The sequence below is a fragment of the Aegilops tauschii genome, chromosome 6, assembly GCF_002575655.3.
Source record: "Aegilops tauschii subsp. strangulata cultivar AL8/78 chromosome 6, Aet v6.0, whole genome shotgun sequence".
NCBI classification, from domain to species: domain Eukaryota; kingdom Viridiplantae; phylum Streptophyta; class Magnoliopsida; order Poales; family Poaceae; genus Aegilops; species Aegilops tauschii.
Window position 1 is genome coordinate 39,268,953 of NC_053040.3, and position 23,509 is coordinate 39,292,461.

At 45.4% G+C, this 23,509-nt stretch overlaps 1 protein-coding gene and 1 non-coding gene across 4 annotated transcripts; both read right to left on the bottom strand.

Moving 5' to 3' along the window:
- Positions 1–2,906: 2,906 nt before the first annotated feature.
- LOC109758447 (uncharacterized) lies at positions 2,907–8,162 on the bottom strand. Of its 3 annotated transcripts, XM_073500947.1 has the most exons (4): positions 6,730–8,162; positions 5,691–5,811; positions 4,433–5,528; positions 2,907–3,862 (listed from the first exon to the last, which is right to left on the bottom strand). In XM_073500947.1, exon 1 carries the CDS (start codon positions 8,085–8,087, stop codon positions 6,801–6,803), a length of 1,287 nt encoding a protein of 428 aa, XP_073357048.1. In that variant the 5' UTR covers positions 8,088–8,162; the 3' UTR covers positions 2,907–3,862; positions 4,433–5,528; positions 5,691–5,811; positions 6,730–6,800. The 3 variants fall into 3 exon arrangements, with proteins under 3 accessions (XP_073357048.1, XP_020172893.2, XP_045085579.1); XM_020317304.4 differs by having other exon boundaries at positions 4,433–5,811; positions 6,764–8,162; XM_045229644.2 differs by having other exon boundaries at positions 4,433–5,811.
- A 2,770-nt stretch (positions 8,163–10,932) lies between these two features.
- LOC109758448 (uncharacterized) lies at positions 10,933–12,358 on the bottom strand. Its single transcript, XR_012187094.1, has 2 exons — positions 11,986–12,358; positions 10,933–11,424 (listed from the first exon to the last, which is right to left on the bottom strand). It is a non-coding gene; the product is annotated as an uncharacterized protein (transcript).
- Between the last annotated feature and the right edge of the window lie 11,151 nt (positions 12,359–23,509).

Consider the following 23,509-nt stretch of genomic DNA (forward strand, 5'->3'; position numbering starts at 1 on the left):
CAAAGAAGAGGTTGCTACACATCAACGCTACAAACCAAGGCATGGTACACACTCAGGCATGCAAAGGGAGGACAGAGCATGCACGCATGCACATAGCACCCAACAAAGCCAGCACTCAGACATTTACGCAAACAGTTGCTGGGCACGGCGAGGAAAGTCACGCCGACGTCTACGGAGCTCCAGATTGTTGAGTATTGTGATTATTAGAAAAGTTAAGATAGTGTAGGATATTATTCTACCTTGTCTTCTACTTCAGGATAATTATGTACTCCTATATATATATATGCCCATGAGGCTCAAAGCAATATAACGAACATTTCACCAAATCTCTCTCTCCCTTCTAACATGGTATCAGTTTTCGGGTTCTAAACCCTAGCCGTCGCCGCTTCCGCACCCGCGCGCCGCCCCCGGGGCGGTCGGCCTCCATGACCGCCGCCGGGGGACGCCCCGCCCGTACCTAGGGTTCGTCCACCGGTCGTGTTGACCGGCTGCCCTAGAGAGTCTTTTCCCGAGCCCTTGCTCCGGGTTTTTTCGCTCTCTTATCTGTCGTTTCGATTGGCGTTTTTATTTTTGTTTTCCGAGCTATACTTGATCGGTTTGTGTCGCCCGCCGCCGTCGTCGACCTCTGTGCACCTCTATTCGACACCGGCGCGACCGCCTGGCCTCTTCACCGACCCGGCGGCCTCGCGCGACAGGCGGCCGCTAACGGCCGTCGTCTGCGCGTCTGCCCGTCCGTCGCCCCGACCCGGCGGCCTCGCGCGACAGGCGGCCCCTCATGGCCGCCGTCCACGCGTCGGCCCGCTCGTCGATCTACGCCGGCCATCACCGCCCTGTCCCCGAGTTCAGCGCGCCCCACCGCCGGTCGAGCAACAGGCTACCGCTGCGTCGCCCCGTCGGGCAGCAGCGTCGCCGCCCCGTGGTTCTCCCCGTGGCTGCGCCGATCTGCACAGCGGCTGCGTCGCCCCTTCGGGCCGTAGTGCCGCGGCAAGTGATCTCCGCCACCGCCCTGAGGTCGTTCCCGTGGTTGCACCACCTCGCGCGCTGCCGCTGTGTCGCCCCTTCGGGCCGTAGTGCCGCGGCCCGCGGTCAACCGCCGCACCGAGGCCATCCGCTCCAGGCCGTCCCCGAGGCTTCACCGACCATCGCGCTGCCGCTACGTCGCCCCGTCGGGCCGTAGCGAGCGTGGCACGCGATCCCTGCAACCGCCCTGAGGTCTTCCCCGCCGTCGCCCCGACCTTCCCACCGCCGTTGCGTCGCCCCTTCGAGCCGTAACGATGCGGCCCACGGTCCACCGCCGTCCACGCACGTTGACTTCCACGTGATATGCGCCACGCCGCCTCCCTTAGCGCGGGAATGTCACCGTCCGCGCCGGTCTTCGTCATGCTGTCGGGTTCATTATCGCCTACTTCGAGCACCGCCGCCGCGCTCCTTCTCTAGCCGCCATCGCCGCCTCCTTAGGCCGCCACCGCTTCTTTTCTTCCGCAGCTCCACGGCGACTACCTCGACACCGGCGACCCCCGACTCGACACCGACCACGGCGTTCTTCGCACGGCTACCTCGACCACGGCTCCACCACCTACGCTCTCGGCTACCTCGACAAACGGCACAAAGGGCTACCGCCTTGCTTGAGAAACCTCATCGGTTTCCACTCCAGTCACGACTCCGCGATGCATCGACCGTTACGACTATGGGGGGTGTCCGTTGGCTTGCCTTCGGATTATTCTCCAGTCTCACCGTCTGCGTTGCTACCGTTGTGACTGCGGGGGATGTTGAGTATCGTGATTATTAGGAAAGCTAGGATAGCGTAAGATATTATTCTACCTTGTCTTATACTTCAAGATGATCATGTACTCTTATATATATGCCCATGAGACTCAAGCAATACAACGAACATTTCACCAAATCTCTCTATCCCTTCTAACACAGATTGCAGCACGCATGAGAGAAGAGGATCAGCATTAGTCGCTACCCCCGTTCGTGCAGCCGCCGGCGCCCCAGGAAGGCACACGCGGGCCATACGCACGAACAAGCAAGCACGTCAGCAGCCCCGCTAGCAACCCACATGCACACGTTCGGCCAACCTCAGCAAGCCACATGCATACGTTCGGCCAACCTCAGCAAGCCGGAGCCCATACCCGAGGGAGCGTGCATGCAGCACCAGGCTAGCAGTGCAGTGCGCTGGTGTATAATTTTGCGCATAATTATACAGGTGTTAGGACAAAATTGCCCTTGACAAATTTGTTTGTTAGTGGCAAGTAAATTAGTGAGTCCAGAAAAGTAAGAGATGCATGCAATCAAGAGAGAGATAGTTTCCTTATTTCGATACAAGTAGAGATACAGGAAATCAGTAAAGTGATACTTTTCTCTTTCTGGACGGATAAAAAGGGAATTACGAGAATTTAGAAGAAATGCACCTTACATTATGAAATTTTATCAAAAAACAAATACATCTTATATAAAGGAATGGAGCGAGTATTTGGCTATGTCCGACTATTGCAGGCGCATCTTTAATCGCGACTGCCACGAACCGCAGGCGATGCCGGCGCCGTCCGCGACTCATGTAGACGCGCCATGTCCGGGTGGGCGCCCAAGGCTGAGCCTGCCTCAGCGCCGTGGAACATATCCACTCTGCAGCCGCATTCGCGAATGATGAACTAACCAAAATATTTAAGCATATACATCCCTAAAACATGGATAAACTGATTGCCTTTTTCTTTTTACTACAGTCAGGATAGTCACACAATACACTAGGGGCAAAACAGCCTTTTCGCCTTACGCTTAACATCTTTAGTGTCTAAAATGGATGGAAGTGTCATATAAGGAACAAAAATTACTTTAGGTGTCAAATTGAGAAGAAAATTTTATTTTGGACCAAATAGGGAACCAAAGTTTAAGAAAGGGCCAAATAAGAAATTCTCTCTTGAATTTATGGCAAGGAGTTTGTATGCTGATTTAACTGAATACAGACCATGTTTTTCAGCTGAGCCCAGGTATCATGGTCTAACTTTCCCAGTGGAATCTTAAATACGTGATCTAAACACTTATATATTTCTTTACGGAGGGAGTACCGTCCCATTCCTTAATGCATTCAGATCTCATTCAGAAGATCTGATACATTTAAGACAGTTGTACCTTCTCTCCTTTGGTTTCCCTCTTGGAATTGTTGGAATCCATTTATCTTCCCATATATTGGTAGACTTTCCATCTCTAATTCTCTTGATCAGGCCTAAGTGAAGTGCTGCTCTTCCTTTTAAGATAGCTTGCCAAACATGTGAGCTATTCTTCTTCTTCTTTGCGTTCATAAATTCCATGTTATGGAAGTATTTCCCAGCCAAAACTCTAGCACACAAAGAGCTTGGGTTTGTTAAAAGCCTCCATCCTTGCTTACCCAACATGGCTAGATTGAACAGATGAATCTCCCTAAATCCCATACCTCCAGCTTTCTTTGGCTGTGCGAACTCCTCCCATTTTCTCCAATGCATTCTCTGATTATCCCCATCACCTCCCCACCAAAAATTTGCCATTGACGGGGTCATCTTCTTGCAAGTAGTTTTTGAGAGGCTAAAACAACTCATTGAATATGTGGGTATTGCTTGCATGTCCGCTTTAATAAGAACTTCACGACCTGCAGAATTTAACATTTTCTCTGACCATCCACCTGCTAAGTTTCTTCATAGGGCCGTAGGTAGTCCCAAGTATTTCTCCTCTAGAGCTTCTGTTTCTATCTTCATAATTCTCTTCGTTTCTTCTTTCGTCTCTTCACGAAGAACATTGCTTATTTTACTTTGTTAACCAGTTGACCTGATCCCTTGTTGTAGGCTTCCAATACTTCCTGAAGTCTTTCTGCTCCTTTCTTTGAAGCCTGAGTGAAGACAATACAGTCATCAGCAAATAGTCAGTGAGATATCCATGGAGTATGGATACGCATTTTAATTCCTTCACTAAGATATTGTGTCCCTTCAAATTTTAGTAAGCTTGTTAGACCTTCTGCACAAATCAGGAACAGGTAAGGAGAAATGGGATCCCCTTGCCTTAATCCTCTTGTTGGTTGAAAGGGTTTCAATAAACGACCATTCACCATAACCGAGAAGCTTACTGTTTCAACACATTTACTTATCAAGTTAATCCAGTAATTATGAAAGCCCAATTTTTGCATAATCCTCTTAAGGTAAGTCCATTCAATACAGTCATATGCTTTAGTCATATCTAATTTAATGGCACTTGCTCCAGTTTATCCTTCTTATTTCTAATGTAATGAATGCATTAATAAGCTGTAATAACATTATCAGTAATTAAACGCGAAGGCACAAAAGTACTTTGTTCCTCTGAAATGATTTCATCCAAGATTAATCTAAGCCTATTTGCCAAGACTTTTGAACAAATTTATATAAAATATTACATAAAGCTATTGGTCAGTACCGAGATGATTCACCTTTGGAACGAGCACCATAATTGTTTTGTTTAGGCCCTCTTGCATTTCACCATTTCGCAAGAACTTCAAAACTGCATTGCAAATATCAATCTTTATCAGTTCCCAATGGCTTTGAAAAAATCCTGCTGTAAAACCATTTGGGCCTGGAGATTTATTTGGTTTCATCCTAAATAGTGCCTTCTCAACTTCTTCTGAAGTAAACGGTTTACATAAGTGCTTATTCATATCCTTTGTTACTTTTGGTTGCACGTACTTTATCACTTTATCTGGTTGCAGGTTCTCCTGAGCAGAAAACAATTTGCAGAAAAAGTTAATAGCTATGCCTTCAATTTCTCCCTGTTGATAACATATCCTTCCATCCTCTCGTTGTGGAGAAATTATTCTGTCTTGTCTTGCTCTTTCTCTGCATTTTGAGTGAAAAAAGGCGGTGTTACGATCTCCTAACACTAGCCATTGTACTCTAGATCTCTGGCGTATCATAATTTCTTCTCTGGCAATTAAATCCGAAATTTGGTTAACAGAACTCTTCTCTTGTTTTGTTTGTCCTCTTCTCCAGTTCCTGTCCCTCACTTCCTCTAATTGCCTCCTCAAATCTTTTAACCGACCACGAACAGAGCCAAAGGACTCATAGCTCCACTTCTTTAAGTTTTCCTCCATGGTAGATAATGATCTCATAATATTTCCGAGTCCATCTCCATCACAGGACCAAGTGTTCTATTTGAACAAAAGAAAATGGAAGCTAAAAATTTATCTTGATCTGTACATGTAGACTTGTTTGAAAAGCAGCTTAGCTAATCAAGGCAGATCCATTTATTGCTTCCATTTTTCTGTTCTCAAACACGTCAGGTGGAAACAAATATACAGCTAGAAAGTTCCACAGATTCCTTGCAGAAAAATACTCAGTCAATGCCTAAGAAACCTACACTGCATGACAGGCTCCTCAACAAAGGTCAAATATAGCTGAAAGCCGATTTTGGTACTTGAAAATCAGAGGGAACGCCTCTCATTGGTGGCCGGTGCTTGACAAACTTACACTGCAGGATAGGCCCGCCAACAAAGTAGCCCAATATTGTTGAAAACCAACTGAAGCAGAACACTGAACGTGAAAAGTACAGAGAATAACCCACTGATATTCTCAATGCATTGGCTGACTGGTCTGATCTCACATTCTCTTCGCTCCAATACATATCTTGATACGTTCATCAATCTCAAAAGAATGATAAATACGATGGTTTGGAACAGTATAGTGGACAGTTACCCTCTTGCATCATTGAACACCATCAAAGCCCAGAATTGCATCAGTAGACACAGCAATGTGCTACATATAGGATGGACACCAGGCCTAAGGTGCCAGTGATGTACAAAGACTTGTAGCGCAGCTGAAAGCAAGAATCTGATCTAAGTTGTGTAACTTTACCAAATCAATTTTTTAATCAACAGTTTTGCTGCCAAATTATACAAGTAGTTTTGTGATTGGACACACAGTTTTACATATGCAAGCACTGAATAGTAGAGAAATGTGGTAAGACTAAATCATGCCATCTACATTGGTTTACTTCTGAAGATTAAGGGCAGTTGTAAATGATACGACCAGTTCATTTGTTAATCATGCTTTAGAGGCAGATAGGTTAATTTTACAATATTGAAGCGTTTCCCAGCAAAAGTATTGTCAACTATACATTATTTAGGAATCAACCTTTGGAGAATAGAGGGAAAGGAATCAAAAGGCAAAAAATGAACATACACCAAATAGAAATATACTCCCTCGGTCCCTCCATTCCAAAATATAACATGTTCTATTCATTTCAGTCCATATGTAGAGATGTTTTAGTGTGTTTGTTCACTCATTTCAATCCGTATGTAGTCCATATTAAATTATCCAAAACGTCTTATCATTCGGAACAGACAAGATATTTTCTAAGCATAATCTTAATATTAAACATTGAGCTGCAATATTAGTACTGAGTGACATATGATGGAGCAAAAAAGGCGACCAACTGATCAGCTAAAAAAGGAACACACTAGATAAAATTCATCATGAAAGCATATCACAGCAACGCAGGATAATTCCTTTGTTTTTTGGTTCTCAGGGTGCAAGTTTCAGCAGCAAATTGGCGCACCCACAGATCCTATTTCCATTATCTTAAATAGAAGTGGGAAACACAAATGTATCCTGGACATGTTATCTTAGGAAATTGTAGGCAATGCTTTCTTCTCTACCGAATGAAATTCGTCAGGGTTCAGGAATCAATGCAACCAACATCTAATTAGGCAATGAACACCGAACCAGAATTTACCAGCTTACTACGCAGAGTGAGAATTTTGTTGCACCTTACGCAGTTACCAATTCTCATAGCCGGTTGTTTGTTCATGTAAATCTGAAATCAGCTGGCACTTCCCCTCTGCATGCGGCATTATAATCTTCAGCAAGGTTCGGTGCAGCTTCCTTGTGAGGACATATGAACTTCTCCAAAAATTCCTTCTCAGCCACCGTGACAATTGTCAAGTAGGTCCAGTGGCGATCTAGCAATCCATTTGCCTTAAGAAACTTTATAACATAGCACCGTGGCTTGACTCGGCCCTCCAGGCTAAAGCAGAGCATTACCGACCGATGAGCAAGGTACGCCGGTTCCATCCCCATCTCAGATATAAGAAACTCCGACTTGCTCTGCAGTGTCTGATTGGATTTGGTCAGCATCAGTGGGGCCTTAGAAAGAGCAATGCCCACCTCAGCATCCGACCACCTGAACGTGTTCCTTATGTACTCCACTTTGGCGGCGAGCTTCTCCTCACTGAGGGATTCAACAGCCTTCAACGCGTGCCTGAACATCCCCGATCCACGGGGCACACCGAGACGTTCCGCGCACGCCACCATCACCTGGACGCGCTCCGGCTTGGCGCTGAGCAGCCATGGCACAGCGAGGCAGAGCTTGGCAATATCGGAAGTGCCTAGCCCGCACTCACGCAGTAACTCAATATTGGGCTTGACCACCCTCTCTAGATCGGACCTGAGAAAGTACTTGAATTTCTTGAGCCCCCGGAGAAGGCTCTCGGAGGAGCCAAAGAGGGGGATGTAGTACTCCAGCCCGGAAACGATAGATCTGGAGCGGAAGCTGCGGGGTGCGAGCGAGGCGACGCGCGCGATCTCAGAGCGCGATAGGCCGAGGCCGGTGAGCCTGGCGAGGACGGGAGACAGGGTTCTCTCGACGCCGGCGCAGAGGAACTGCGGGTCACGAGCCACGAGTGCGGCGATGTCGGCACTGGATAGGCCGAGGCCGGCGAGGAAGGCGAGGACGGCGCCGGGGTTCGTGGGCGATTTGAGATGGGAGAGCTTGGTGGAGGCCTTGAGGGCCTGCGCTCGGGTGAGGCCGCAGGTGTCGACGAGGTAGTCCTCGACCGCGAATCGGGGGCTTTGGGAGACGGCGGGCGCAGCGGCGGAGAGGAGGCGGTGGAGAGAGGGGGCGGGATGGGTGGCGGGCGAAGAGAGGAGATGGGTGAGGATGCAGCTCCGGAGGCGGAGCATGGCGCCGGTGTAAGGGACGTCGCCGGCGGCGATGGGGAGAAGTGGGGATGTTCGCCGCCGGCTGTTGGTGGCTTGGTGCCGAGCTCGTTTTTTTCTTTTCTGAGGCAGTGGTGCGGAGTGCGGAGTAGGCATCGTCTTGAAAGCCAGCCCAGGAAGGAATCCTATGAGCCCAACTTGTATGTAGCCTAATAACCGAACACCGAGGCCCAGTATACACCAAAGAAGCAGCTAAAACACGATTTTTTTTCCGCAAGAGGCACGGCCGGAAACGAAAAAAGCGCGTTCTCTGTTATTTTTCTTCCGCGAGAGGCACGTTTTTGCTTCCGCGAGAGGCATGACCGTGCCTCTCATAGACGCAAAAAAAAAACTATTTTCTATTATATTTTTCTTCCGTGAGAGACACATTTTTCTTCCGCGAGAGGCACGGTCGTGCCTCTCGAAAAAGGAAAAAAATCATGTTTTCTAATTTTTTTTCTTCTGCGAGAGGCATGATTTTGCTTCTGCGGCCGTGCCTCTTTTGGAAATTAAAAAAAACGTGCTCCCAGTTCCATTTTTTTTGTCTTTTTTCGTGAAAAAATGTCAAAACCTACCAACATGAGATCTAGATCTAGTTTTAAAGATCTCGACACGAGGAATCCAAATATCCAATGGTGAAAACGGTTCGAGATTTGAACGCATGGTTTGAGAGAAGAAAACTTTTTGAATAAATAGATGTATGAAAAACGGAAAACTCTCAAGTTATACAGTACGCTGAAGAGATGAGAGTGATCTTTGAAAGGAATACTCCTTAATTAGTGATTTGTGACAGAGAGCGGCTCCTAAAAAATCAAGGAAAGCGACTGTGTGTTAGGAGCAATTAATTGAAGAGCAATTTTTCCTTGATAGGGTTTCGGGACATACTTTTTCGATGTACATGTAGGCTATTTTTATAAAACATTTGACCACCCAGAGTTTCATCCGGCATGAAGGTCCTGCGATATTCTCATGCTCTAAGGATGCAAATGAACGTTAACATATACTCCCTTCGTCTCAAAATAAAAGTTGAGACACTTATTCTAGGACGGAGGGAGTAATATATAATAATTTGACAACCAAATGATGTTGGAATCTTGCAATATATTAAAAATTAGGTTTATCCAACACCATTATTTTGCAAAAATGTGTTCTGACAGTAAATGGTGTAGAAGCTCGTTGACATACTGGAGGTTGAGAGACTTCACATGGGGAAAATCACATGCAGCAACTCAATACAATAGAAAAATCTTACGATTGAGAACACATGACAACGGTTGGATTGTTCTAATGCTTAGTGGTATTGAAAGCTTTTTTTGTGGGAAGTGGTATTAAAAGTTTCAAAACTCTTAATGGTACTAACATATTTATAAAGAATTAAAACGAATCCCATCCCTACTCTCAGGTGTACACCTGGGAAATGCAGCGCCCCGCACTGGGCCGGCCCATCTCACCATGGTTCCTTTCCGTTTTGCAGACGCAAAAAAAGTAGCGCCGCCGACAGGTATCGAACCCCTGACCTCCCATTCGGCTTAAAAGCCAGCTACCACCGCGCCACCCAGCAGGATTTCATAACTAACATCCTTTTACTTCTTTTCATATTGCATCTGTCCTTTTACCCTTTTTCGTTTTTCGTTTTCGTTTTTTCTTTTTATTCGTCCTGCATCGATGTTTTTTTATAATTCTTGAACTTTTTCTTCAAATCGATGAACAATTTTTCAAATTCGCTGAACTTTTTTCAAATTCACTGAACTTTTTTCAATTTCAATGAACCTTTTTCAATTTTCAATGAACTTTTTTTCAATTTCGATGAACTTTTCTTAAAATTTGATGAACTTTTTTTTCAAATTCAGTGAATCTTTTTAAATTTTTCGATGAACTTTTTTTCAAGTAGATGAACTTTTTTCAAATTTGTAGATTTTTGTTGAAATCCATGAACTTTTTTTTTCATTTTCTATGAACCTTTTTCAAAATTGATGAATTATTTTCAAAATCCATGAACCTTTTCTAGTCACGATTTTTTTGTTCCCAGAAAATTGATGTGATATAGTACATTATTATGTGCAACAAATAGCGCCGCGACAATGTTATTTCCTGTCTCACGCTGTTTCTAACCACTCGCGGCCGGTAGCTCAAGTGGTCTGCTAGCCTTGGACGTTGAGTGAACATCCTGAGTTCGATTCCTGCAGTATTCACTTTTTTTGGGTGTTTTCCGCGTACGACGCGTTTCGTGGGCCGGCCCACTTGCAGGGCGCGAGGGCGCTGCTTCTCCTAGCCGGCGCGTGGGCGCTGTTTCCCGAACACCTGCGCATGCGCAGCCCATCCCGATGGCCCTAGCCGAAAGCCCTGCATATAGATCGGGCTCGGGCTCAGTTTTTCACCCAAAGCCCAGCCCAAAAGCTCGAACATAGCCTGAACGAGGGACGAGGGTAAAACAATATTTTTAATTTAAAATAGGTATAATAATATATTTAAATATTCTGAAAATTATTAGTTTAAATTCAAAAAATGTAATGTTTACATGTCTTGGCCCGGGCCGGGCTTTGTGCTTTTGTCAACCCAGCCCGAGCCCTGCCCGGCCTGACCCGAGGTATGATGAGGTTTATTCAGGTGCATGGCGCAACAAAATGACTTTTTCATTCTCTTTAAAAATTTAACTTTCCTATTATTTAAATGTGGTTACCTATTTTGTAAATCAGGTTTGTATCATTTTTTTTCCTTTGTATGACCTCAACAATTTAGAAAAAAAATGTGCAAATATTTAAATACAATTAGCACTTGCGAAAATTTAAATAATATGAAATGAGTTATAATATTGCATTTGAGTTGATGGGTTAGTGCTTTTTTTAGGGTGATAGGTTAGAATTGAAATTGACGCTTTTTCTAAATACGTGCAATTATGAATCCCGTTTCCAAAAATAATTCTGGAATAAATCTGTACCTACTCTTTATCTTTACCTAGTAATAAAGAGAATTGGGTTTCTGCCTGTACGTCGTCGCGCGCGATTTTGCATAAAAGTCCATCTGTTTCAGAGAATTCGACCCGCGGTCCTATTTTTAAGTGGCTAATCCGAAAAAACGATTCGTTTTTACATAAAGGACCCTGCAGTTTTTATTATTTGACCTGCAACCACAGGACAGGCAAGAGGCGGCGCTTGGTTGGTGGTCTGGGCGGCGGGGCGGACGGATCGAAGCCGACGGAGAGGTGCCGGCCCGAAGGCAGGGCGAGCTCCAAGGCGGCGGATGAATGGGCGCTCCTCTCGGTCGTCCTCCTCCCGACCGCATGACAGGCAAGAGGCGACTCTTGGTTGGTGGTCTGGGCGGCGGATACGGCTGCTCCGCGCGTGGATCCAGCGGACGGATCGAGGCGGAGGACCACGAGGCCGACGGAGAGGTGGTGGGCCGGAGGCGGGGCGAGCTCCAAGGCGGCGGGGTTGTTCCATGGCGACTTCCTTCCCTGTAGAAAACAAAGATTAGTGACAAAGAGAAGAAGGAGAAGGAAAAAGCCTAGAGAGAGAAGGACAAAGGGGCGGCGGCAGCTGCTGGGATGGCCTGCTCGTGGCATAGCTAGAGCTCCTCTCCAAGCGCCGTCGGAGGCAGGAAGGCCGGCTTGCTGGAGTGGGAAGAAGGGGGGATTTGCGAATGGGGAAGAATAGAAACGGATGCGGTTGCGTGGTTTTGCTGTAACAATAGGTCTATTATCAGAAAAAATAGTCACCTCGCTCCTTTGTAATCAATAGGATCAATTTATATACACCAACTGCTTGAGGCATCTACAAGCAGAGGAAGGAAACTGAAGAAACTACAAGCACGCAATCGGCAGCGGCTACTTGAGGCATCAAGGGAACAGAACGAAGAAGCACAATCCAATCAGTAGGAGGATGGACGGCCCCTTGAGAAATAGAAAATGTGTCAATACACAGTATGATTTGGGCTACTAGATTCGCTGATGACAGAACCACAAGATCACTTCCATGCCCACACGCACAGCGTCTCCAGCCACCAAAACAGCACTCACCGCGTCGCATGAGTAACTCCGGAGAGCCACAACAGGTAGTCGGCTTGGAGCTCCTCAAGTTGTAGCGCCCGGCCCTTGGAGCCAGCTCGTGCAAAAAACCCGCAGCTTGCGCGCGCAGGCGAGCACGACAGCGCCTCCTCCGGCAGCATCGGAGCGCGCCCGGACGACGGAAGCTTCTCACAGCAAGACACCCTGCCGTGTATCGTCTCCAGCATCTCCCGTCGACACAGTTGTCTGGCGAATGAAGATGAGGAAAGTCAGAGGGAGGGGGAAGAAGAGGAAGAAATGGGCCGAGAGGTCGAGAGGATAAGATTTAGCGGTGGGGAACGAGGGGGAGGGGGATAAGGCGTCGCGCCGCAGGACACGTGACGACAGGAAGAGGCGTTTTAGATCAGTGACTTCGAAAAGGAACAGAATATAATCTTGCAAACAAAAAACAACCAACATTTCCAGTAAAAAATACTAAACCTGTTTGCTTTTTTTGCGAAAAATACCTCCGAACTATATTAAACTAAGCCAATGGTACAAAGCACCCCCACAAGAATGAAAATTAAAAACAGATCCTTGAGGAGCCGACCGCGCGGGCTGAGGGCTGTTGGGGAACGTAGTAATTTCAAAAAAATTCCTACGCACACGCAAGATCATGGTAATGCATAGCAACGAGAGAGGAGAGTGTTGTCCACGTACCCTCGTAGACCGAAAGCAGAAGCGTTAACACAACGCGGTTGATGTAGTCGAACGTCTTCACGGTCCGACCGATCAAGTACCGAACGCACTGCACCTCCGAGTTCAGCACACGTTCAGCTCGATGACGTCCCTCGAACTCCGATCCAGCCGAGTGTTGAGGGAGAGTTTCGTCAGCACGACGGCGTGGTGACGATGATGATGTTCTACCGACGCAGGGCTTCGCCTAAGCTCCGCTACGATATTATCGAGGTGTAATATGGTGGAGGGGGGCACCGCACACGGCTAAAAGATCGTTGATCAATTGTGTGTCGAGAGGTGCCCCCTGCCCCCGTATATAAAGGAGCAAGGGGGAGGCCGCCGGCCATGGAGGAGAGGCGTGCCTGGGAGGAGTCCTACTCCTACCGGGAGTAGGACTCCCCCCTTTTCCATGTTGGACTAGCAGAGAGGGGGAAGAGGTGGAGGGGAGGAAGGAAGGGGGGGCGCCCCCCCCCCCCTCTCCTTGTCCTATTCGGACTGGGGGGGAAGGGGGCGCGGCCCTGCCCTAGCCTCCTCTCCTCTCTTCCACCTAGGCCCACTAAGGCCCATTAAGTTACCGGGGGGTTCCGGCAACCTCCCGGTACTCCGGAAAAATCCCGATTTCACTCGGAACACTTCCGATGTCCAAACATAGGCTTTCAATATATCAATCTTTATGTCTCGACCATTTCGAGACTCCTCGTCATGTCCGTGATCACATCCGGGACTTCAAACAACCTTCGGTACATCAAAACATATAAACTCATAATATAACTGTCATCGTAACTTTAATCGTGCGGACCCTACGGGTTCGAGAACTATGTAGACATGACCGAGACACCTCTCCGGTCAATAACCAATAGCGGAACCTGGATGCTCATATTGGTTCCCACATATTCTACGAAGATCTTTATCGGTCAGACCGCATAACAACATACGTTGTTCCCTTTGTCATCGGTATGTTACTTGCCCGAGATTCGATCGTCGGTATCTCGATACCTAGTTCAATCTCGTTACCGGCAAGTCTCTTTACTCGTTTCGTAATACATCATCCCGCAACTAACTCATTAGTTACAATGCTTGCAAGGCTTATAGTGATGTGCATTACCGAGTGGGCCTAGAGATACCTCTCCGACAATCGGAGTGACAAATCCTAATCTCGAAATACGCCAACCCAACAAGTACCTTTGGAGACACCTGTAGAGCACCTTTATAATCACCCAGTTACGTTGTGACGTTTGGTAGCACACAAAGTGTTCCTCCGATAAACGGGAGTTGCATAATCTCATAGTCATAGGAACATGTATAAGTCATGAAGAAAGCAATAGCAACATACTAAACGATCGAGTGCTAAGCTAACGGAATGGGTCAAGTCAATCACGTCATTCTCCTAATGAAGTGATCCCGTTAATCAAATGACAACTCATGTCTATGGCTAGGAAACATAACCATCTTTGATTAACGAGCTAGTCAAGTAGAGGCATACTAGTGACACTCTGTTTGTCTATGTATTCACACATGTATTATGTTTCCGGTTAATACAATTCTAGCATGAATAATAAACATTTATCATGATATAAGGAAATAAATAATACTTTATTATTGCCTCTAGGGCATATTTCCTTCAGTCTCCCACTTGCACTAGAGTCAATAATCTAGATTACACAGTAATGATTCTAACACCCATGGAGTCTTGGTGCTGATCATGTTTTGCTCGTGGAAGAGGCTTAGTCAACGGGTCTGCAACATTCAGATCCGTATGTATCTTGCAAATTTCTATGTCTCCCACCTGGACTAAATCCCGGATGGAATTGAAGCGTCTTTTGATGTGCTTGGTTCTTTTGTGAAATCTGGATTCCTTTGCTAAGGCAATTGCACCAGTATTGTCACAAAAGATTTTCATTGGTCCCGATGCACTAGGTATGACACCTAGATCGGATATGAACTCCTTCATCCAGACTCCTTCATTTGGTGCTTCCGAAGCAGCTATGTACTCCGCTTCACACGTAGATCCCGCCACGACACTTTGCTTAGAACTGCACCAACTGACAGCTCCACCGTTCAATGTAAATACGTATCCGGTTTGCGATTTAGAATCGTCCGGATCAGTGTCAAAGCTTGCATCAACGTAACCATTTACGATGAGCTCTTTGTCACCTCCATAAACGAGAAACATATCCTTAGTCCTTTTCAGGTATTTCAGGATGTTCTTGACCGCTGTCCAGTGATCCACTCCTGGATTACTTTGGTACCTCCCTGCTAAACTTATAGCAAGGCACACATCAGGTCTGGTACACAGCATTGCATACATGATAGAGCCTATGGCTGAAGCATAGGGAACATCTTTCATCTTCTCTCTATCTTCTGAAGTGGTCGGGCATTGAGTCTTACTCAATCTCACACCTTGTAGTACAGGCAAGAACCCTTTCTTTGCTTGATTCATTTTGAACTTCTTCAAAACTTTGTCAAGGTATGTGCTTTGTGAAAGTCCAATTAAGCGTCTTGATCTATCTCTATAGATCTTAATGCCTAATATATATGCAGCTTCACTGAGGTCTTTCATTGAAAAACTCTTATTCAAGTATCCCTTTATGCTATCCAGAAATTCTATATCATTTCCAATCAGCAATATGTCATCCACATATAATATCAGAAATGCTACTGAGCTCCCACTCACTTTCTTGTAAATACAGGCTTCTCCAAAAGTCTGTATAAAACCAAATGCTTTAATCACACTATCAAAGCGTTTATTCCAACTCCGAGAGGCTTGCACCAGTCCATAAATGGATCGCTGGAGCTTGCACACTTTGTTAGCTCCCTTTGGATCGACAAAACCTTCCGGTTGCATCATATACAACTCTTCTTCCAGAAATCCATTCAGGAATGCAGTTTTGACATCCATTTGCCAAATTTCATAATCATAAAATGCGGCAATTGCTAACATGATTCGGACAGACTTAAGCATCGCTACGGGTGAGAAGGTCTCATCGTAGTCAATCCCTTGAACTTGTCGAAATTATTTCGCAACAAGTCGAGCTTTATAGACAGTAACATTACCGTTAGCTTCAGTTTTCTTCTTGAAGATCCATTTATTTTCAATGGCTTGCCGATCATCAGGCAAGTCAACCAAAGTCCATACTTTGTTCTCATACATGGATCCCATCTCGGATTTCATGGCCTCAAGCCATTTTGCGGAATCTGGGCTCACCATCGCTTCTTCATAGTTCGTAGGTTCGTCATGGTCTAGTAACATAACCTCCAGAACAGGATTACCGTACCACTCTAGTGCGGATCTTAATCTGGTTGACCTACGAGGTTCAGTAATAACTTGATCTGAAGTTTCATGATCATTATCATTAACTTCCCCACTAATTGGCGTAGGTGTCGCAGAAACTGGTTTCTGTGATGATCTACTTTCCAATAAGGGAGCAGGTACAGTTACCTCATCAAGTTCTACTTTCCTCCCACTCACTTCTTTCGAGAGAAACTCCTTCTCTGGAAAGGATCCATTCTTAGCAACGAATGTCTTGCCTTCGGATCTGTGATAGAAGGTGTACCCAACAGTCTCCTTTGGGTATCCTATGAAGACACATTTCTCCGATTTGGGTTCGAGCTTATCAGGTTGAAGTTTCTTCACATAAGCATCGCAACCCCAAACTTTAAGATACGACAACTTTGGTTTCTTGCCAAACCATAGTTCATAAGGTGTCGTTTCAACGGATTTTGATGGTGCCCTATTTAGAGTGAATGCAGCCGTCTCTAAAGCATAACCCCAAAACGATAGCGGTAAATCAGTAAGAGACATCATAGATTGCACCATATCTAGTAAAGTACGATTACGACGTTCGGACACACCATTACGTTGTGGTGTTCCGGGTGGCGTGAGTTGTGAAACTATTCCGCATTGTTTCAAATGTAGGCCAAACTCGTAACTCAAATATTCTCCTCCACGATCTGATCGTAGAAACTTTATTTTCTTGTTATGATGATTTTCAACTTCACTCTGAAATTCTTTGAACTTTTCAAATGTTTCAGACTTATGTTTCATTAAGTAGATATACCCATATCTGCTCAAATCATCTGTGAAGGTGAGAAAATAACGATATCCGCCACGAGCCTCAATATTCATCGGACCACATACATCTGTATGTATGATTTCCAATAAATCTGTTGCTCTCTCCATAGTTCCGGAGAACGGTGTTTTAGTCATCTTGCCCATGAGGCACGGTTCGCAAGTACCAAGTGATTCATAATCAAGTGATTCCAAAAGTCCATCAGTATGGAGTTTCTTCATGCGCTTTACACCGATATGACCTAAACGGCAGTGCCACAAATAAGTTGCACTATCATTATCAACTCTGCATCTTTTGGCTTCGACATTATGAATATGTGTGTCACTACTATCGAGATTCATTAAGAATAGACCACTCTTCAAGGGTGCATGACCATAAAAGATATTACTCATATAAATAGAACAACCATTATTCTCTGATTTAAATGAATAACCATCTCGCATTAAACAAGATCCAGATATAATGTTCATGCTCAACGCTGGCACCAAATAACAATTATTTAGGTCTAATACTAATCCCGAAGGTAGATGTAGAGGTAGCGTGCCGACCGCGATCACTTCGACTTTGGAACCATTTCCCACGCGCATCGTCACCTCGTCCTTAGCCAATCTTCGCTTAATCCGTAGCCCCTGTTTCGAGTTGCAAATATTAGCAACAGAACCAGTATCAAATACCCAGGTGCTACTGCGAGTATTAGTAAGGTACACATCAATAACATGTATATCACATATACCTTTGTTAACCTTGCCATCCTTCTTATCCGCCAAATACTTGGGACAGTTCCGCTTCCAGTGACCAGTCTGCTTGCAGTAGAAGCACTCAGTTTCAGGCTTAGGTCCAGACTTGGGTTTCTTCTCCTAAGCAGCAACTTGCTTGCTGTTCTTCTTGAAGTTCCCCTTCTTCTTCCCTTTGCCCTTTTTCTTGAAACTAGTGGTCTTATTGACCATCAACACTTGATGCTCCTTTTTGATTTCTACCTCCGCTGCCTTTAGCATTGCGAAGAGCTCGGGAATTGTCTTATTCATCCCTTGCATATTATAGTTCATCACGAAGCTCTTGTAGCTTGGTGGCAGTGATTGAAGAATTCTGTCAATGACGCTATCAACCGGAAGATTAACTCCCAGTTGAATCAAGTGATTATTATACCCAGACATTTTGAGTATATGCTCACTGACAGAACTATTCTCTTCCATCTTGCAGCTGTAGAACTTATTGGAGACTTCATATCTCTCAATCCGGGCATTTGCTTGAAATATTAACTTCAACTCCTGGAACATCTCATATGCTCCATGACGTTCAAAACGTCGTTGAAGACCCGGTTCTAAGCCGTAAAGCATGGCACACTGAACTATCGAGTAGTCATCAGCTTTGCTCTGCCAGACGTTCATAACTTCTGGTGTTGCTCTTGCAGGAGGCCTGGCACCCAGCGGTGCTTCCAGGACGTAACTTTTCTGTGCAGCAATGAGGATAATCCTCAAGTTACGGACCCAGTCCGTGTAATTGCTACCATCATCTTTCAACTTTGCTTTCTCAAGGAACGCATTAAAATTCAACGGAACAACAGCACGGGCCATTTATCTACAATTAACATAGACAAGCAAGATACTATCAGGTACTAAGTTCATGATAAATTCAAGTTCAATTAATCATATTACTTAAGAACTCCCACTTAGATAGACATCCCTCTAATCATCTAAGTGATTACGTGATCCAAATCAACTAAACCATGTCCGATCATCACGTGAGATGGAGTAGTTTCAATGGTGAACATCACTATGTTGATCATATCTACTATATGATTCACGCTCGACCTTTCGGTCTCTGTGTTCCAGGCCATATCTGCATATGCTAGGCTCGTCAAGTTTAACCTGAGTATTCCGCGTGTGCAACTGTTTTGCACCCGTTGTATTTGAACGTAGAGCCTATCACACCCGATAATCACGTGGTGTCTCAGCACGAAGAACTTTCGCAACGGTGCATACTCAGGGAGAACACTTTTATCTTGAAATTTTAGTGAGAGATCATCTTATAATGCTACCGTCAATCAAAGCAAGATAAGATGCATAAAAGATTAACATCACATGCAATCAATATAAGTGATATGATATGGCCATCATCATCTTGTGCTTGTGATCTCCATCTCCGAAGCACCGTCATGATCACCTTCGTCACCGGCGCGACACCTTGATCTCCATCGTAGCATCGTTGTCGTCTCGCCAACTACTGCTTTTACGACTATTGCTACCGCTTAGTGATAAAGTAAAACAATTACATGGCGATTGCATTGCATACAATAAAGCGACAACCATATGGCTCCTGCCAGTTGCCGATAACTCGGTTACAAAACATGATCATCTCATACAATAAAAATATAGCATCATGTCTTGACCATATCACATCACAACATGCCCTGCAAAAACAAGTTAGACGTCCTCTACTTTGTTGTTGCAAGTTTTACGTGGCTGCTACGGGCTTAGCAAGAACCGTTCTTACCTACGCATCATAACCACAACGATAGTTTGTCAAGTTGGTGCTGTTTTAACCTTCGCAAGGACCGGGCGTAGCCACACTCGGTTCAACTAAAGTGAGAGAGACAAACACCCGCCAGTCACCTTTAAGCAACGAGTGCTCGCAACGGTGAAACCAGTCTCGCGTAAGCGTACGCGTAATGTCGGTCCGGGCCGTTTCATCTCACAATACCGCCGAACCAAAGTATGACATGCTGGTAAGCAGTATGACTTATATCGCCCACAACTCACTTGTGTTCTACTCGTGCATAGCATCAGCGCATAAAACCAGGCTCGGATGCCACTGTTGGGGAACGTAGTAATTTCAAAAAAATTCCTACGCACACGCAAGATCATGGTGATGCATAGCAACGAGAGAGGAGAGTGTTGTCCACGTACCCTCGTAGACCGAAAGCGGAAGCGTTAACACAACGCGGTTGATGTAGTCGAACGTCTTCACGATCCGACCGATCAAGTACCGAACGCACGGCACCTCCGAGTTCAGCACACGTTCAGCTCGATGACGTCCCTCGAACTCCGATCCAGCCGAGTGTTGAGGGAGAGTTTCGTCAGCACGACGGCGTGGTGACGATAATGATGTTCTACCGACGCAGGGCTTCGCCTAAGCTCCGCTACGATATTATCGAGGTGTAATATGGTGGAGGGGGGCACCGCACACGGCTAAAAGATCGTTGATCAATTGTGTGTCGAGAGGTGCCCCCCTGCCCCCGTATATAAAGGAGCAAGGGGGAGGCCGCCGGCCATGGAGGAGAGGCGTGCCTGGGAGGAGTCCTACTCCTACCGGGAGTAGGACTCCCCCCTTTTCCATGTTGGACTAGGAGAGACGGGGAAGAGGTGGAGGGGAGGAAGGAAGGGGGGGGCGCCGCCCCCCTCTCCTTGTCCTATTCGGACTGGGGGGAAGGGGGCGCGGCCCTGCCCTAGCCTCCTCTCCTCTCTTCCACCTAGGCCCACTAAGGCCCATTAAGTTACCGGGGGGGTTCCGGTAACCTCCCGATACTCCGGAAAAATCCCGATTTCACCCGGAACACTTCCGATGTCCAAACATAGGCTTCCAATATATCAATCTTTATGTCTCGACCATTTCGAGACTCCTCGTCATGTCCGTGATCACATCCGGGATTTCGAACAACCTTCGGTACATCAAAACATATAAACTCATAATATAACTGTCATCGTAACTTTAATCGTGCGGACCCTACGGGTTCGAGAACTATGTAGACATGACCGAGACACCTCTCCGGTCAATAACCAATAGCGGAACCTGGATGCTCATATTGGTTCCCACATATTCTACGAAGATCTTTATCGGTCAGACCGCATAACAACATACATTGTTCCCTTTGTCATCGGTATGTTACTTGCCCGAGATTCGATCGTCGGTATCTCGATACCTAGTTCAATCTCGTTACCGGCAAGTCTCTTTACTCGTTTCGTAATACATCATCCCGCAACTAACTCATTAGTTACAATGCTTGCAAGGCTTATAGTGATGTGCATTACCGAGTGGGCCCAGAGATACCTCTCCGACAATCGGAGTGACAAATCCTAATCTCGAAATACGCCAACCCAACAAGTACCTTTGGAGACACCTGTAGAGCACCTTTATAATCACCCAGTTACGTTGTGACGTTTGGTAGCACACAAAGTGTTCCGCCGGTAAACGGGAGTTGCATAATCTCATAGTCATAGGAACATGTATAAGTCATGAAGAAAGCAATAGCAACATACTAAACGATCGAGTGCTAAGCTAACGGAATGGGTCAAGTCAAACACGTCATTCTCCTAATGAAGTGATCCCGTTAATCAAATGACAACTCATGTCTATGGCTAGGAAACATAACCATCTTTGATTAACGAGCTAGTCAAGTAGAGGCATACTAGTGACACTATGTTTGTCTATGTATTCACACATGTATTATGTTTCCGGTTAATACAATTCTAGCATGAATAATAAACATTTATCATGATATAAGGAAATAAATAATACTTTATTATTGCCTCTAGGGCATATTTCCTTCAAGGGCGCGCCGCTCCCACACAGAGTCAGTGCGATCTTGAAACCTGCTGACGGACTGAAACACGGACGGGAAGTCATCAGCCTCGGTCGAAAACCAACACGCGAGAAGAAGGAAGAACGGCCATCGCTAGACCACGCCGGCAGAAACATAGTTCAGAGGTCCACAAACAACGCCTGAAGATACGACGAAATGCGTCGCCGGCATCCACCGACGCACCGCCACATCACCCCCAACTCCCCATGGCAAGGTGAGGAACCACCTTACCACGACGAAGAGAGAAGCAGGGGACCAAATTTCCCACATCCGGCCATCACTTCCGCCATGAAGACCACACCCGGAGAACCAAACCTCACCAGACTGACCGATCGAGGAGGAAACCATGTCAGAAGCTCGCCAACTCTGCCACATAGGACCTCACTGGGATGGGGATCGAACTCCAACAACCTTATTCCACCACAATGCCAGCACCACCACCTCGCTAGCACCGCCGGAGACCACTACCCTACTATCTACACACGTCAGGCACAGATCCAAGCCCCCCCCACTCTCCAGCCGCGGCCGGAGAGGGTGGAGACCATCCACTCGGCCGTCCGCGGAGCGAGGAACTTCCTTTTCGCCAACCTGTTTGCTTTTGAATATTAACAAACAAATTTTATATAAACAATCCTACTTCAATGCACCACAATTCGTCTGTTCGGTGATGGTACAATGCCGAAGGAGACGCCGTCAAAGACATGGATGCGGCTTCATCAATTTTTTGAATTGTGGAAACCACCTTGTCGAACCTGAAAAGTGTCATCATGAATGAGTCACTAAAAATGTGATGCTTTTTTCTTCTAGTGCAACGCACAACGCATTAAATTGCATTATACAAAGGCTAAAGGAAATCTTCTTTTGGAAAACACGTACAAACGTATGCACTCACAAACATACATACACACTCACCCTAGAGAGACTCAGCCGACGGGTCTTCAGATTGATAAAGTCACCACAAACGTCTCGTTATCAATACAAATGAGTTCGACCCTCTGTATATCCCACTAAAAACAGATACACCACTCCTTTTCCACCCAATGATAGTGCTAAGTTGTAGGAGGCGCCAACAAAGGACATCCCTACGACTTTCTCAACTTGATGGTTCATGGTGCAGATACCATCAATCTTTTTTTTCTTAACTGCGAACACTGTGTGTGTTTTTTAAGATAAAGAGTGTTTTAGTTTGTTTTTCCTTTAAAAAAATCCACATTTTTATAATATATTCATGCTTTTTTAAAAATTCTCAAAATTGCCCCAAAAATGTCCCGTTTCAAAACATTTAAAATTATTCAAAAAAATTAACAAATATTAATAATTGATTAAAAAATATGTGTTAAAAATGTTTGTCTTGAAAACATGTTTTAGTTCTAATAAAAAATCAAAAATTATAAATTGTTCAAATCTATACTATGCTCATATAGATCCATATTCATCATGGGACATGCATGATACAAGGGCACATTCTCCATCTTATTTTAGACCATCTTATTTTAAATCAACATATTCATATCCTTATTTTGGGCCGCCAATGCCAATGCCGTGGATGCCTCCATATGCTCATATAGATCCATATTCATCATGGGACGTGTATGATACAAGGGCACATTCTCCATCTTATTTTAGACCATCTATACTATGCAGCTTCAAGAAGATCAACATTTGAACAATCACGCGTCAAAGAGCGTTTCAATCATAAGGAATCAGTCCAGAGCTCAAGGAAGAAGAAAGAGGTGGTAAAGCAAGTTTACCGTGTGAAAAGAGATGGTCGTAAGTGTGCTACTTCAGATTTGATCTCAAATAACAAAGAGCCAATTAAAGTGTTGACATTGGCTACAAAAGGCAAAAAAGTGAAGCAATCAATTGATAAAAATCAGAGTGCCAAATCTGAAGAAAAGAAGTTGAGGGTGCACAAGGCCCAAAAAGAGTTGCCATTGGTTGAAACAAAATCACACTCGAGGTGCTCACTCGGCTTATCGTATTGGCAAAAGAAGGAATTACAAAATCTTAGTGCACAAGAGTTGACAAATAAGAACATGGCATGGGTTCCCAAGAGGATCAATCAAAACAAAAATGATGTGCATGCTTCTACTGCAACAAGTACAATAAAAGTGAAGAAAGAAAAGGATGGAAGCAACAAACAATTAAGCCGAAGGCGTGTGACACCCCA